The sequence below is a fragment of the Schistocerca piceifrons genome, chromosome 8, assembly GCF_021461385.2.
Source record: "Schistocerca piceifrons isolate TAMUIC-IGC-003096 chromosome 8, iqSchPice1.1, whole genome shotgun sequence".
NCBI classification, from domain to species: domain Eukaryota; kingdom Metazoa; phylum Arthropoda; class Insecta; order Orthoptera; family Acrididae; genus Schistocerca; species Schistocerca piceifrons.
This window is the reverse complement of record NC_060145.1, coordinates 172,769,591-172,786,739: the sequence shown is the minus strand read 5'-3', so window position 1 is coordinate 172,786,739 and position 17,149 is coordinate 172,769,591. Positions and strand designations below refer to the sequence as shown.

At 38.4% G+C, this 17,149-nt stretch overlaps 1 protein-coding gene across 11 annotated transcripts in view; it reads right to left on the bottom strand.

The window, feature by feature from the left end:
• LOC124711117 (RNA-binding protein 5-like) overlaps window positions 1-17,149 on the bottom strand; it is a 126,562-nt gene that overhangs the window by 39,434 nt on the left and 69,979 nt on the right. For all 11 annotated transcript variants that reach the window (XM_047240984.1, XM_047240985.1, XM_047240989.1 and 8 more), the window contains 2 exons: window positions 14,768-14,992; window positions 5,768-5,974 (listed from right to left, as the gene is read on the bottom strand). In XM_047240984.1, the coding sequence (XP_047096940.1) occupies window positions 5,768-5,974; window positions 14,768-14,992 (432 nt within the window). The remainder of the gene's footprint in view (window positions 1-5,767; window positions 5,975-14,767; window positions 14,993-17,149) is intronic.

Sequence of the window (17,149 nt, the reverse complement as noted above, 5' to 3'; positions counted from 1 at the left end):
TAATCTAATTCCCTCAGCATCACCCGACTTAATTAGACTACATTCCATTATCCTTGTTTTGCTTTTGTTGATGTTCATCTTATATCCTCCTTTCAAGACACTGTCCATTCCATTCAACTGCTCTTCCAAGTCCTTTGCTGTTTCTGACAGAATTACAATGTCATCGGCGAACCTCAAAGTTTTTATTTCTTCTCCCTGAATTTTAATACCTACTCCGAATTTTTCTTTTGTTTCCTTTACTGCTTGCTCAATATACAGATTGAACAACATCGGGGAGAGGCTACAACCCTGTCTTACTCCCTTCCCAACATGCCATTCTGACCATAAATCACACTCCAAAATTTGTTCTGTACATTTAATCTCACAGCGCAGGTCATGTGGAAACTTGGAAGTCTTACTATTTGCTACTGAGATAGACAATGCACACCAACTGAACCCACAAACAGGAACACATGTGAAGATTAAGTGACGCACAAAACAGTGAACGGAAACTGAAGATAGTTGTTCCCATGAAGAATCTGGCAGTAATAGTGACATTTGCCTGACAACAGCCTCTGAAAGAAATGTTGGAAGCTAAAATTTACTTCTCAGACGACAAAAATAAGGCGGTGTATTGGATGACAAAAGGGAGAAGAAATGTACGTATCCGCAGGCCTACTGTTGAAAAGAGATTTTGCTTTACAGGGCGGTTGTAATTAAACTTTCACTGACTAAGCCAGTGTAGAGGAAAACTCTTTACCATATGGGTACCAAACTTTACAGGAATAATGTTAAGGCCATGTGCTGCATGATTTGCGTTGTTAGTATCATGACATGTAGTTGGATACCAGTACTGGCACAGCGACATAGGCCCGAAATCATCAACGTGAGCAGGGCTTTACTTGTAAAGCTGTTTTATCAAAACAACAGCAATGGTGTTGCTGCTCTTTGCAAGTATCAACCATTACAGGAATATAGAGAGATCTTCTTCCTGCACTGGGGTTGAAGAACAAGATTCAGAAGTTTGAATTAACTGCTGATTTGGGAATTGCTGCTGGGAAAGGCCAATGTCCAACAGCAGCACAAATTGTCAAGTGCTTGAAGCTTTTGTTACATGTACAGTGCATATCAATCTAATTTTTATAGACAAATGCGCACTAAAAGGATGTTTTCACTCACAGAGGAGGGACAGGGATACTAAGACACTGTCTGCCCTCACACATTTGTACAATAATGACCGTCGTCATTGTGGATGGTTCATCATTACCTGCGGGAATCAACCAGAAACTGGATTGTATGTTAAAAGATCAATGTTGAGCACAGAACAACAAGTAGTACATTTTTCAAAAACTGGATAGTAATATGTTTTCCATGTGTCATACTTTTCTTCTGTTTTGTGGACACAAATCCTTTCTTCCTCAAGAGTCATGCTCAGGTCATTCATAATCAGCGGCTTTCTGAAATCATGCTAAGAAATACAGATATGTCAGATTCTATCTGTAATGATTCATGTCCACTGTTAAGACAGAGAATTTCTCTGTCATTGAAAAATATTTTACAGATCATTAACTGAGAAATTTATTTTGGATAGATCATGGCAGTTTTCATTCCATCACCATGACAACATCCTTAAGCTGCAATCACAAGTATCAGTCTTCCTCTCCTTAAGTTTCAAAATTCGATTAAATATGCATGGCACTCCTCAAAATACAAGGACAATATGGTGGTCTCTTTCCTAACTCTCGTCCAGTTTTGTATGATGTGTTGAAGTCAGTCTGTGACTTGTATGACTATCAAATGCAGCTCGTAATTTATGTAAATTACGGACAAACAAATATAAGAGGGCTGTTTGAAAAGTAAGGTGACTTTTCAAATTGTGCAGCCAATGTACATTCAATTATCGATCTTTTTTCTTGTTATGTTGGTACACATGCCCCAAACAGATGTTTACAGTTTCAAATGTACAGCATACTTTGTTTGTTTGTGACAGATAAGAGGGTTAGATATGTTTCAGTGTGCTCGGTGATTTTCAATTATTATAAAAATGGAGTAAAGAATTTGCAAGTGCTCTAAAATGCTTGAAATGTTGACAGTGGCATGCGGTGAGTCTGCTCTAAAAAAGTTTAAAAGTGGTACAACCCATTCCAAGATGGCCAAGAAGATGCCAATGATGAACCTCACTCTGGATGCCCCTGCACGTCAAAAACAGATGATAATGTTGAAGCGGTGAAGAAAATTGTTTTGGAAAATCGCCACATTATGATAAGAGAAGTTGCTGAAGATGTTGGCATATTTTTTCGGATGTTTTGGGCACGAGACGTGTGTCAGCGAAGTTTGTTCCAAAACGTTTCAATTTTGAACAGAAGAACCGCCGTACGGCCATCGCTCAGGAGCTCTTTAACGACATAAATTATGATCCTGATTTGCTCAAAAGGATCATAACTGGTTACGAAACAAGGGTTTACAGTTACGACATTGAAACAAAAGCCCAATCATGCATCCCATGGAGCCAAGACGAAAAAGGCACACCAAGTTCAATCAAATGCCAAAGTTTTGCTCACTGTTTTTTCCAATCACCGTGGCATGGGGCATCATGAATTTTTGCCTCAAGGTCCCACAGTCAATAAGGAATATTACCTTGACATTATGCGCTTTTTGCAAAAAGCATTATGCAAAAAAACATCTGGAATTGTGGAAAACAATTCGTGTCTTTAGCATCACGGCAATGCACCTGCTCATTTTTTGTTGCTTGTGAGAGATCTTTTGGCAAAAAACAACACGACAATCATGCCTCAGCCACCATATTCGCTGGATTTAGCCCCCTGCGACTTTTTCCTGCTCCCAAAACTGAAGAGACCTATGAAAGGATGAAGGAAATAAAAACTGCATCACTGGAAGTAGTAAAGACTGTACCAAAAAGTGCTTCGAGGATTGAAAGAAGCATTGGCACAAGTGTATTGTATATGAGGGCGGTTACTTTGAAGGGGACAACATGAATATTGATGAACAAATAAATATTTTTTAATAAAAATATTAAGTCATCTTACTTTTTGAACACACCTCATATGCTGAGAGCTTTTTATCAATATTTAGTATTTTTGCAATACTTATAAGAAATAAAATTCTTGAATGTTGGAAAGCCTTATTTATTTGTGTGTATTCCCTTACCAATTTGAAGAGAACATTATGGATAAAAGAAGAAGTTGTATTTCTCTGGGAATATTAAATTCTGTTTTGACTGCTTTCAAACAGTTGTTCAGCATTCGTTTCTCAAACCAAAGCCAAGAAGGGCTTATCACACAGTGCCTGAATGTAAGGCTGTATACCAAGCACTTTCAAGTGTAGGAACCATACAAAAAGTGTCATGATTATTTTGGAGTAAGAAATAACTTATTTTATTAATGTACAAATAATTTGGATCACACTGTTGATGAAATTCTGAAGAAGATAATGTGTTAGACAACATTCCTCAACCAATTGTCCTTTATCTAAAATGTGTGGTTTTTGCAAAAGTCCTCAAAAATTCAGGAGCCTATCCGGAAACTTTATAAATGAGCTAACAGCTGAATGCCTGCTAAGCTAAGTTCCGTAAATCAATATATTTATCCATTTGTTACAAAAATTCCTGTTTGTGAACTGTGAGCACCATAAAATGTATGTTTTCAAGTGTCTCAAACGCATTTACTTACATTTCATGACTGAACCTGTGAACTAGAAGTTCAGCATGCTTCATCAGTGTATTTTATTTGTTTTTATCTCAACGTTTGTATGATTTGTGAGTGACTAGACAGGTAATTTTGCCGCATGTATCTACATCTACTTCTACATCCGTACTCCACAAGCCACCTGACGGTGTGTGGCAGAGGGTACTTTGAGTACCTCTATCGGTTCTCCCTTCTATTCCAGTCTCGTATTGTTCATGGAAAGCAAGATTGTCGGCATGCCTCTGTGTGGGCTCTAATCTCTCTGATTTGATCCTCATGGTCTCTTCACGAGATATACGTAGGAGGGAACAATATACTGCTTGACTCGTTGGTGAAGGTATGTTCTCGAAACTTCAACAAAAGCCCGTACCGAGCTATTGAGTGTCTCTCCTGCAGAGTCTTCCACTGGAATTCATCTATCATCTCTGTAAGGCTTTCACAATTATTAAATGATCCTGTGACAAAGCATGCTGCTCTCCGTTGGATCTTTTCTATCTCTTCTATCAACCCTATCTGGTACGGATCCCACATTGGTCAGCAATATTCAAGCAGTGGGCGAACAAGTGTACTGTAACCTACTTCCTTTGTTTTCAGATGGCATTTCCTTAGGATTCTTCCAACGAAACTCAGTCTGGCATCTGCTTTACCGACGATCAACTCTATATGATCATCCCATTTTAAATCACTCCTAGTGTCTACTCTCAGATAATTTATGGAATTAACTGCTTCCAGTTGCTGCCCTGCTATATTGTAGCTAAATGGTAAAGGATCTTTATTTCTGTGTGTTCACAGTACATTACACTTGTCTACATTGAGATTCAATTGTCATTCCCTGCACCATGCGTCAAATCGTTGCAGATCCTCCTACATTTCAGTGCAATTTTCCATTGTTATAACCTCTCAATATACTACAGCACCATCCGCAAAAAGCCTCAGTGAACTTCCGATGTTATCCACAAGGTCATTTATGTATATTGTGAATAGCAACGGTCCTATGACACTCCCCTGCGGCGCCCCTGAAATCACGCTTACTTCGGAAGACTACTCTCCATTGAGAATGACATGCTGCGTTCTGTTATCTAGAACTTTTCAATCCAATCACACAGTTGGTCTGATAGTCCATACGCTCTTACTTTGTTCATTAAACGACTGTGGGGAACTGTATCGAACGCCTTGAGGAAGTCAAGAAACACGGCATCTACCTGGGAACCCGTGTCTATGGCCCTCTGAGTCTCGTGGATGAATAGCGCGAGCTGGGTTTCACAAGATCGTCTTTTTCGAAACCCATGATGATTCCTACAGAGTAGATTTCTAGTCACCAGAAAAGTCGTCATACTCTAACATAATACATGTTCCAAAGTTCTACAATTGATCGACATTAGAGATATAAGTCTATAGTTCTGTACATCTGTTCGACTTCCCTTCTTGACAGGGATGACCTGTGCCCTTTTCCAAACCTTTGGAACGCTAAGCTCTTCTAGAGACCTACGGTACACCACTGCAAGAAGGGGGGCAAGTTCCTTCACATACTCTGTACTTAATCGATATATGATCATACTGTTCTGGGAAATTTTTAACAATTCAGAAAGGAAAATTTTGCTTTTAAATTGAATGAATTCTTCTCTCTTAACTTTCTTTAGCTCTCATGATACACATGTACTTTCATTCATCACAAATTTATTTCTCTTAGCACCAAGTAAAGTGTCCCCTAAAGATGTGCTACCTGTTTAGACAAATAGTTTGGCTTACAAAGTTAATTTGGAGGAAAGCCATATAACAGAAACATTGACGAAAGGTTGCCTACCTGTATCACCATATCACAGGAAATCTTACACTGTACTGGATGCGCAATTCTGCATAATTATCCCCCCCTCCCCACCACCACAGAGTGCACACTACACACTGCAGTTGAATAAAATTTTCTTTGGAAAAAAAAAGAGGAGATAGTATGTAATATTTAATTAGGTAGGACAGGCTGTATAACCTCAATTCTTTGTAACATTTTAAATAAAGCCAGACGCTTATTCCCTTTAAACAAAGCAATTATTATACTGAATACATTAAAATTTTAATTCATTACTTACCTGCGCTTCATAATACTGAGTGTAATATGCAACGTAAGCTGCATGCTCTTGTGGTGAAGTAGCGTACATAGAGGCACTGTATTCAGCTAATCTGGGGATATCCTCAGGTCCATACGCCGCAAGACCTGCAGCCTGTGCCTGCCGCCTGTCTTCATGTTGTTGTGATGGCAGTTTGCAGTACGAAACAAGAGCTTTTCGACCATCCACCTACCTTACAAAAAACAATCTCTCTCAGACTGTTTGTTATAACTTACTAAATGTTATGCAAATACAAAATGACAGGTTCTATAAAATATTATAACAGAAATGAAGGTCATATATTCTCAATGCAAGATTTTAATTGGCAATCATTGGTTTTTGGAAAAATTGAACATTAAATCTAACAAAATCTTGACATATCAATAAAAGGAAAAAAAAATCTCCAGCAGTTTTGCCATATTTTCATTCAGATTCCTTGGTTAGGCACAATTAAAGCCAATCGTGTATGGAGAAGATTGGGATATACATGCATGGATCCAACCTCTGAATTAACTGAAGGACAATATCTGTGGACTCATGAGATATTGCTTTTGAGGTAATACTTTGTAAAAGTCTTATAAATTCTAAAACAGAGAGAACTGACTGTTGGATCTATTGTTATGCGACAGGTCTACTAGCTCAAGTTGGGATACACATCAGCAGTTAAACTGAGATATACCTGAAAAACTTAGACAAAATATGATCTGATGTTTTCCCAGCATATTTCTAACTTGTAGAACTTTTAAGGTGACCACTTTGGTAAAACTGTAAGTTCTCAAAAATATTGAAGTAAACATACTAGTTGCCGTATTCAGGGGGTACCTGGTGAGTGCTGCTCTGTACAACTAAGAAGAGCAGCAGTCATCAGGAACAACTTGAAGATGGAAACAAATGTGTTCACTGAAATAGTGTGGAGAACTTATGATGTGACCTGGCGGGTACCCCAATATTCTAAAAGATGATTAAAATGTCTTGATGTGAAGTCTTGGAACATCTTTTAAATCTCCTTGTGCAGTATTTCAATTAGTGAAATGTAAACAGCCTTGGAAGTTCCAGCAGGAATTACTTAGTGTCATGATCATGAAGCGAATTTTAGCAGAGGTTCAATTTTTGTTTGAAATCACAAATCTCTTCCATTATACCAGTGATCAAATATATCGCTTGCTGCACTGAGAGGTTTAAAGAATTCTAACAATAAATGTTGATCTAAAGTGAGGTGAACAATCCACTGAGATTTCACTGGGGGTACTTGTTTTCTATTTTCCCTCATCTCTTGGTATGTTGCAATCTCATCAGCAGACAAGTGCTTCTGGTCATCTATGCAGCTGCTGCCCTAATGACATTCCAAAAAGTAATTTCCTTCCCTCCCAACCCAAAAGACTGTGGTCAAAATTTAAGCCCTTTGTGTCATTTCCAAATGATACGAAAAGGTAAACTAGCTCCCACTTCTGACTGAATTATGTGGCTTCTCAAATTGTCAGCTTTTTGGACAACTGCATATACATCAGCATACAGAATGTTCCCCCTAAGAGTTACCACAGGCATTTACTGTGCAATGTGTAAATGGAGTCGGGCCAAATAATTATAGGTCATCATGTCTTTCTTGCGATGCTCAGTGTTGACAGAAAGTGTCAGTTTCTTTCCCACTGCAAGATAGACAATTTTTAAAGTGGAATTTTACATGCCCAATTGATAGAGTGGACCCAAATTAGTCTTACACGATATCTGTTTTATCATGACAGTATTAATAGGGACAGTAAAACAAGTAGAATAACCAACAATCCAGCAGCAACTGAGCAGCACTGCTGCATAGGTAGCAGTCAGCAACAGGCCATGGTGGTACTGCCACTGCTAAGAACGGGTTATTCTCTGTGTTTTATTGTTCCTGCAAATATATATATCTATAAAAAAATATCACAATAGACTAATTTTGGACCACTCTAGAAAATGCTCACATACAATCTCTCTGCTTGTGTCAGGAAACAAACCAACATTTTGTCAACATTGGGTGTCACATGAAAGACCTGATTAACCATTTTTGTTTGTGTTGACTCCAGCTACACATTGCAAAAACAAAACTGCAAATATCTAATGGAACATCACAGAAGATGTGCCTGGTGACTCTTAAGAGAGACACCTTGTATACGCACTTGCATGAATATTAAGAGCTCAGATGGTAGTAAGCCCACACTAAGCAAAGAAGGCAAGGCTGAAAAGCAGAAGACCTGCATACGGTAAACGGAGAAGAGGGAGTAAATGAAGATGACATGGGAGATACAACGCTGTGAGAAGAATTTGATGACTGGAATTTGTAAATCAAAACAAGGCCTCAGGAGTAGATCACATTCCCTCAGAATTACTGTCTGGAGAACCAGCCATCACAAAACTGCTTGCCTGGTATGCAACATATTTCCTTTCTGAGTGCTGAAAGATGTGAATACACTAGTGAACAGCCATTTTGCATCTGGGATGTGATACATCAACTAGTAAGTATTTTGTTGTGTAGAATCCGAAAGACCTTTCAAAATGTTCTAGCACGTACCATTTTTGAGTTTTTAAAGGTTTCTTATTTTTCATATTCAATATTTAGCTTTTTGCTGTTCTGTTTTGATATTTAATTGTTTGTGTTTGATTTGCAGAGGAGAGCTGGGAGATTTACAAATCGTCAATAATGGATGGTGTGGTAATCCAGTGGTGTGAAAGAGATCTTTAGTGAGTGTTTCCTGTGTTTAAAACTTACACTAAGGAAAATGGTAACTAGTAAATCTCGTTGCTGTCCAAACCACCCCGACAACTTTTGTTATATGTGTGGGAGCTTCACTCCAAAAGCCCAAAGAAAACCAAACACTGATTTGGTTAAGAAGGCATATAAATTGTGTTTTGATTGTCCTGTTGGTGATCCAGATAAAATTTTTGCACCTCATATAACTGGTTGAAAGGAAAATGCCAAGCCATGCCATTCACTGTTCCGATGGTGTGGTGTGAGCATAACGATCATTATTCAGACTGTTACTTCTGTCTTACAAATATTTTGGGACATTCTAGCAAAACTAGACATAAAATAAAGTATCCAAATGTACCTTCAGTGCATTTGCCTGTGCCCCATGATGAGGGGTTGCCTGTTCCTGTCTGTAACTTGAAAGCCACAGAACCAGACACCATGTCAAGTGAATCAGAAAGTACTGAACACACAGAAGAGTACTGCCCTCAATGTCATGACATTTCGCCTCATCTCTTTAATCAACTATTTGGTTCGCGATCTAAAACTTTCGAAACAGCAAGCTGAACTCTTGGGGTCGAGATTGCAACAATGGAACCTTCTAGCTCCAGGGACAAAAATTCCCCGTTTCACTTCAAGAGGTGCTTCCTTCATTCAATATTTCGATATGCAGAATTTAATGTGTGTATGTAGAGATGTCAATGGTCTCCTGAAGCAGATTGGTGTACAATGTAATACACAAGAGTGGTGACTATTTAATGACTCCAGTAAAACCAGTACTACTGCATAATGGCAATGCATTTCCATCGGAACCTTTGGCTTATGCAGTAGACATGAAACACAACTTATGAAACCGTGGCTTTGCTGCTAGGGGCGATCAAATATAAGGATCGTGTATGGCAGCTTTGCTGTGATTTGAAAGTTGTTGCACTCCTTACAGGTTTACAAGCTGGATCATGAAGTACTGCTGCTTTTTGTGCCTTTGGGACAGCTGTGACACCAAGAACCACTATACAGTCAAGGAATGGCCTATAAGGAAGTCATATTTTCCTGGAAATGTAAATGTGAACATTACCCCATTGGTTGAGCCTGATAAAATCATTTTGCATCCCCTTCATATCAAGTTGGGCCTTATCAAGAACTTTGTAAAAGCTCTGGATTAAGGTGAGGCTTTCAATCACTTAAAAGAAAAGTTTCCCAAATTAAGTGAGGCAAAGCTGAAAAGAGGGTATATTTGTTGGACCACAAATAAGAAAATTTCTGAAAGATCCAACCTTTGATACAAAACTCACAGATATCCAGTTAGCTGCTTGGTCTTCTTTTAAAGAAATTTTGAAAGGCTTTTTGGGTAACAGTAAAGACAAAAATGTGTGAATGATCTGCTGGACAACTATAAGAACATGGGGTGCAGAGCGTCGCTTAAAATTCACTTTTCACATTCTCACCTTGATTTCTTCCTGGAAAATTTGGGAGTCGTAAGTGATGAGCATGGTGAATGCTTTCACCAAGACATTTTTACCATGAAACACCATTACCGAGGCCATTGGAACCCTTCAATGACAGGTGACTACTGCTGGGGTTTTGTAAGGGAGAGTGATGAAACGGCACAGGAGAGGAGCTCCATCGTCACATTTTTCAAAAACCAAAGATGATTAAAGGTGAAAATATATTCTGGACCTTTTATTGGCATCACGCCCATATACACATACAAAATAGTATTGATTTCAAATGTTCTGAATGTGTATTTTTGTTTGAATTAATAGTGTCAATTTTTGCTATTACCATTTTTTATTCTGCTGTGTATCTAGGAAATGTGACGTCACAGAGAAAAACTGATTTTAGCAAGTAAATCCACCCATTTACAAACCAGATGCAGAAAAAAATTTAAATTTCTTAACTAGTGATATTATTAACCATCAGTTTAAAAAGTCATGGTTGCAAAACACTTAAATGAATTATTTACAATACAATGGATAAGCTGGTAGAAGCTGACCTTGAGGAAGGTCAGTTTGGATTCCAGAGAGATATAGGAACACGGGAGGCAATAATGATCCTAAGATTTATCTTAGAAGATATGTTAAAGGAAAGCAAAGCTATGTCTGTAGCATTTGTAGAGTTAGAGAAAGCTTTTGACAATGTTACAAATACACACTATGAAATTCTGAAGATAGTGAGGGATGAAATGAGCAAAACGTTGTCTACAACCATAGGAATCAGACTACAGTTATAAAAGTAAAGGGGCAAAAAAAGTAGGCGGTGGTTGAGAAGGGAGTGAGACATGGCTGTAGCTTCTTCATGACGTTATTCAATCAATACACTGAAAAATCAGAAAAGGAAGCCTATGACAAATTTGGAAAGGGAATCACAGTCCAGGGAGAAGAAATAAAATCTTTCAGGTTTCTTGATGACATTGTAATTCCGCCAGAGACAACAAAGGATTTGCAAGAGCAGTTGACTGGAATGGGTAGTATTTTGAGTAGAGTTTGTAAGATGAATTTCAGCAGAAGTAAAACAAGGTTAATGGAATGCATTGAAATTACATCACCCGAAGCTTAAGGAATTACTACTGGGAAGTGGGGCATTAAAACTATACGAGTTTCCCTTTTTAGGTAACAAAATAATTGACGATAGCCAAAATATAGAGGATATAATATGCAGACTGGCTAAAGGAAGGAAGGAAGGAATTTCTGAAAACGATCAATTTGTTAACACTGAATATAAACTTAGGTGTTTTATGAATGTGATGTGAAATTTGGATGATAAACAGTTCAGACAAGAACAGGAAAGAAGCGTCTGAAATATGGTGCTACTGAAGAATGCTCAAGATTAGATGGGTAGAGCAAATAACTAATGAGGTAGCACCGAATCAAAGTGGGAAGAAAAGAAATTTATGGCACTGTTTAACTGAAATACAGGATCGAGTAATGGGACACACCTTGAGGCATTAAGTAATGGACAATATGGTAACCGAAGGAAGTATGGAGAGGGCGGGGAGGGGGGGAGTTGTTAAGGGAGACCAAGGCTAACTTGGCGATCAGACTCAAATGGAAGTAGGTTGCAGCAGTTATACTGAGATGAAGAGTCTTGCTCAGGATAGACTATTGTGGATAGCTGCATGAAACCCCTGTTTGACCAGAGACCACAATACACCACTAATTCAGAACATAAATCTTATGCAAGACAATTAATACCGTGACCATACTGGTGAGCACATGATAAAGCTGGACAGTTTAGCTGACATTCTGATAAGGCAAATGACTTCTCTAGTGGTGTCCAGCTACAATCTTGCTTTTCCTCCTCAGCACTCTGCCCATTCCCCTCAGTGTTCAGAGTGTTGGGCAAGGACATAGCAGAAATGCACAAGCCACACAGCACTAAGTATTGCTATCCACCTACCCTTCCTAGTTAAAGTTATCTCATTTAACAGCAAATATTTTCACTTATGACATGCCTAAGGACAATAAGAGAATCATAAGGACAATAAGAGAATCATAAGGACAATAAGAGAATCAATTACATGCATATCAATGGCATACTATTAGAATATTAAAAGATGCTGAAAGAGAAAGAAAAACCATGTAGAAACCCACAACATAAGTGACAACAAAATACATTATGTAACAGTATAGAAGGAAGGGGAAAAGGTACAGCATTCAACAAGAGGTAGAAAGCACAAATTCATTTTTCTATACCTCTCATTTGTTCACTGAACATTAAGCAGCAGCATTCTACTTTGTATGACTTAATTTTTATCTGCTGCCATTCACTTTATGATCATTACTTTTCAATAGTGTGTCCAAAGTATATCTATTTATGTTGAAGTATATCTAAAAACAAAGATGAGACTTACCAAACAAAAGCGTTGGCAGGTCGATAGACACACAAACAAACACAAACATACACACAAAATTCAAGCTTTCGCAACAAACGGTTGCTTCATCAGGAAATAAGGAAGGAGAGGGAAAGACGAAAGGATGTGGGTTTTAAGGGAGAGGGTAAGGAGTCATTCCAATTTCGGGAGCGGAAAGACTTACCTTAGGGGGAAAAAAGGACAGGTATACACTCACACACACACGCATATCCATCCGCACATACACAGACACAAGCAAACATTTTATGTTGAAGCTATTTTAACTTAAGCTGTAAAATACTTCTGGTATTCACCATACAAACAGCTTAAAACAACCTCACAAATACATGCTAACAAAGAATTTTAACACACACAGATTGATAATTTACGAATATGCCAGTAACCACCAGTAGATCCCTTCCTATGAGACAACTGCTGCTTGGAGATAACAATGGGGAGAATTTCACAAGATGTCTCCTTTGTTTGATAACCATTACGGAACCAGTACAATTCTCAGTCCAATCTATTGAAGGTCAGATATATTCTGTCGCTGAACAGTGTGGTATGTTTAGACGTTAAAGGAGAGTGGATAAATATTAGCACATCCCTGAAAAGAATACACAGTAATTCTAACTTTCTGACAATTTCCAAATAAAATGTGTCACAATAATAACAAACTGACTGGACACAAGTGTGTGTTACCACGAACAGTTTCTACTACTCCTTACAACTTATAATAAAGTTTATAGTACAATGTACATGGATCTCAAAAACATGGGAGCAGATCACTCTCCAGTTTATGACATACTACTGCCCTCACACCATTAATGTCAGCTGTGGACATATCCATTTGCTTAACACAATGAAATGGTGACCTATAAATCTCTTTATGTCACAGATATTGTTGTTTGGATGACATGCACATTGTTCTACAACACTGAAATCAGATTCAGTATGTAGTACACTGAGTGGTTGTTGTGAACATATGTTAATGATTTATGCTGAACTGCTTGGTCAGGTGTGCCGCTGAAGGACCAGTGTCGAGAAATCAGACATGACAACCTAGGTGCACATTATTGGGCTGGACCAACCACACTATGTCTCTTGGCATACTACTGCTTTTTAGCAGTACATGAAATGTCAATAAATGTGGCCAAGACCCAAATAAAAAAGTGGATCAATAAGGAGTATATAAATTAGCAAATGCTAATAATGCAACGGTATTGCCTCACAGTTAAAATCCTGAAATATCATTTTCTCAATAGCATCTTTCTACACTCTTGTTTTTAATACATTTTGCCTATCTAAGTAACATATAAAATAATATGTACCACTTATTCCACACGTGATCAATTCCTAAACTGATCCCCACCCCCACCAGCCAGTTAATTTTAGGAAACATTGCTAATCTTGCATTGTAACAATTTACTTCTTTTTCAGCTCGAGCACCAACAAATATTCACAATCACGCTAAGAAGCAACAAATCCAACTTTTGAATCTATCAATTACCAATTACATGAATTAGTTAAAGGCAGACTGGACACAAATAAACCCAATTGACTATTAACACTGTAAAATCGCAAAGACATCCATGAAGTACATTAACATAACTGGGTTTCAAGGTTTGTATAGTAAAGGGCTGCTTTCAATATAGTACCATTATTATGTGGCCCAATTTGCAAAGACTTCAACTCTCTCCCTCTCCGCCCCCCCCCCCTCTCTTAATCACTATTTGTAAATAAGCTATGGTATATGAATAAATCACATACTTGTGACAATGTAAATAGCATACTGAAAGTTTAATTGTGAGGTGGGCTGGGATGTGAATCAAGACATCTGCCTTTCATGAACAATACTCCTTCAACTTTTCAATCAGGTTACACTTGACAGACCAACACACTGTTTCAGTCAACCGAAATCTGTCTCTCTTCAAATCATACACCACCCTAGCATACAGTTTCGCTGTATCACAAATGTTTAAAAGTTCAAGTAAAAAAATGAACTTTAATTTTTGTTTCACTATTTTTTATGCATAATATGGGAGAATACTGTCTACACACTTGATGCAAGGAAGAAAAAATAGACATGGTATACAGATTAGAAAAAAAGATTCTCATAAATAAAAGCAAATGATAATTTGAACAGAGTATTTAATCACCATCAGGATCACAATATAAAATGTTGGTGTTACTGGTCACCTTTAATGAGATCATGCTTAATGAATAGACATATGATCGTATTGAAAGACATAATCTGACCCAAAGGTGGTATTCTAAAAGCCAGACATCATTAACACAAACAATTTACGCTGTGATCCTCAGAATGAAAAAAACAGTTAAAATAAAAAGTGTTTATGGGTTTTCCAACACGTCTTTTTGGATAGAAAATTATGTCTAATTACACAATACATACCGTAAGTCGACCTTGTAAAGCACCATGAAGTTGCACAGAATCAAGGACAGAGTTCAGCTCAATGTAGCATACACCTCTTGATGTGTTGGTTAATGGATCACGCCCCATCCGGATACTCCGAATTGCTGTTGAGGACAGACCTTTGATGGCACCAAGAACTGCTTCTTCAGTTGACAAAACATCAAGATTTCGTAACAACACTGTGTTTGTTGGATGTGGGCTCACCTGTAAAATTTGACATCCATCTTTGTAACAACAATTTTTTGAAGTCATGATACATATTACCTGAAAATTCATTTCATAACAGAATTTATGCTTACTGGCTGTTAACAATTGGTTTCTGTAGTTAATAACTTTACTCAGCAGCTACCAACTCAAAGAGAACTGTCAGCCCAAACAGACTGCTAAAAATGTGTCATATCAAAAACCCATTGTCAATTACACTTAGAAAAATTTCACAAGAGTGTTCTGAACACAATACTGTTTTACCAGGAATCACTGTATTGGACTGCTATCTACTGAACTTTTTCACCAGCCATGTTGTAAATGATGCTACAGTTTGACATGAAACTTGAAGTTCAGATACCTACGAAACCAGATATAAATATTGGTGCCTTGTCTTCTACATGCACAAGTGGTACTTGGTGTTATTAATTTCACAGGTCTGAAGATTATGTGACTGGAACATTGAAACTGGTTGCCTAATAAAACAACATCAAAACAACAGCTATTGGTGCAGTATTATTACATTTCACTTTAAAAATGGATTGAAAACAGTCTCAACCACAATAACACATTTATTTACAACTGTTACCTGTTTCGGTCGGAATGCAAACTTCTTCAGACCATTTCTACCATGATGGTACGCAGCAGCAGTGAACAGAGCAAGCATTACACTCCACAAATGTCACTGCCACTGTCTACCCTCAAGGTAGAAATGGTCTGAAGATGGTAACATTCTGACAGAAACTGCATTTTTAAAGTAGTTTTAGCCAGACTGCTGTTTCTCCATGAGAAATGTTCTCAAAAGTTACACATAAAGTATTGCCAGAGCAAAAAGGCATGTTATTTGTGATTAAAAGACCCTTCTAGCAACAGATGATGAAACTTTCCACATTTGAAACATAATTCAATGATCAATATCTTAGTAACTACATAAAAATAAGACTGAAAGCTGAAGATGTAATGCCCTTACAACAATGGAAAGTATAGGATCAATATTAACAATGTTGCTTCGTTAATTGTTTGGTAGGTTTTCGCTTCTCTTGAATTTGATGTGAAGATCTTTTTACGAAGCAGTTTTCCAACACGGCTATTAAAACACGGTGTGTCTTTCCCATCCCGTATTACCTTGCTCGGACTATACTTGTCTGTGGCATACTGAACGATGATTTCGAGAGAGGACCAAGCAGCTCATCATTCCAAGATTTCAATTATTGTGGCACCCCCCCCCCCCCCCCCCAGAACAGCACCTTTCAATTGCACAGGTGGCAAGTGCCCTTCACTCAACTTTACTGTCCTCTCCTGCCTTGTATCTTCCAGCCTTCTCTGTTGCCGTTACAATATTACATGAGGATGGGCCCTAATCTTTCTAATTGTTCTGTTCTAGGATTGTTGGTAATTTTTTACAGTTTATTATTTCCTCAGGACACATTCTGTTGTGCTTTGGGTCAACTCCTTCCTTTGATAAAATATGAGAAGGAACACTTACAGCAACGTAGGGGAAGAAAGATTGCTACTTACCCTAAAGAAGTTGCAGACAGGCATAATTAAAAGACACTTACACAAAGCTTTCAGCCACAGCCTTTATCAGCAAAATAGAAACACATCACCGCTCATACACAAAAGCAAGCGCACACAAAAGCAAGCGCACACAAGATCTTGCACCCACAGCCTTCATCACCAAAATAGAAACATATCACCAATCACACACAAAAGCAAGCACACCTCACGTACACACGACCACCAACTCTGGAAACTTGGGAAGGAATGCAACACTCGCGTGGGATGGAGGCAGCAATCTGGAGGGGTCGGGGAAGTGTTAATAGTGCATAGGTCGAGGCGGGGGAGAGGGGGGAGAATACTGTCTAGTGGAGTGCGTAGGAACTAGAATGCCAATACGCACAGTGCCAGGAGGTCGTGGGGCAGGGAGGTGGGAAAAAGAGGAGCGAAAAAGGAGAGGAGCAGGGAAAGATGGGCACGTGCATTGGCAGAGAATGACAAACAAAGAGGGTAGAAGATATGAATGGGGAGAAGATGATAGGACAGAGGCAGTGGAAACTATTGGGTGACAGGTGTGGGTACAGTATGTTGTCATGACAACTCCAATATACACAGTTCAGGAAAGCTGGTGGTGGGGGGGAGGGGAGGATCCAGATGGCT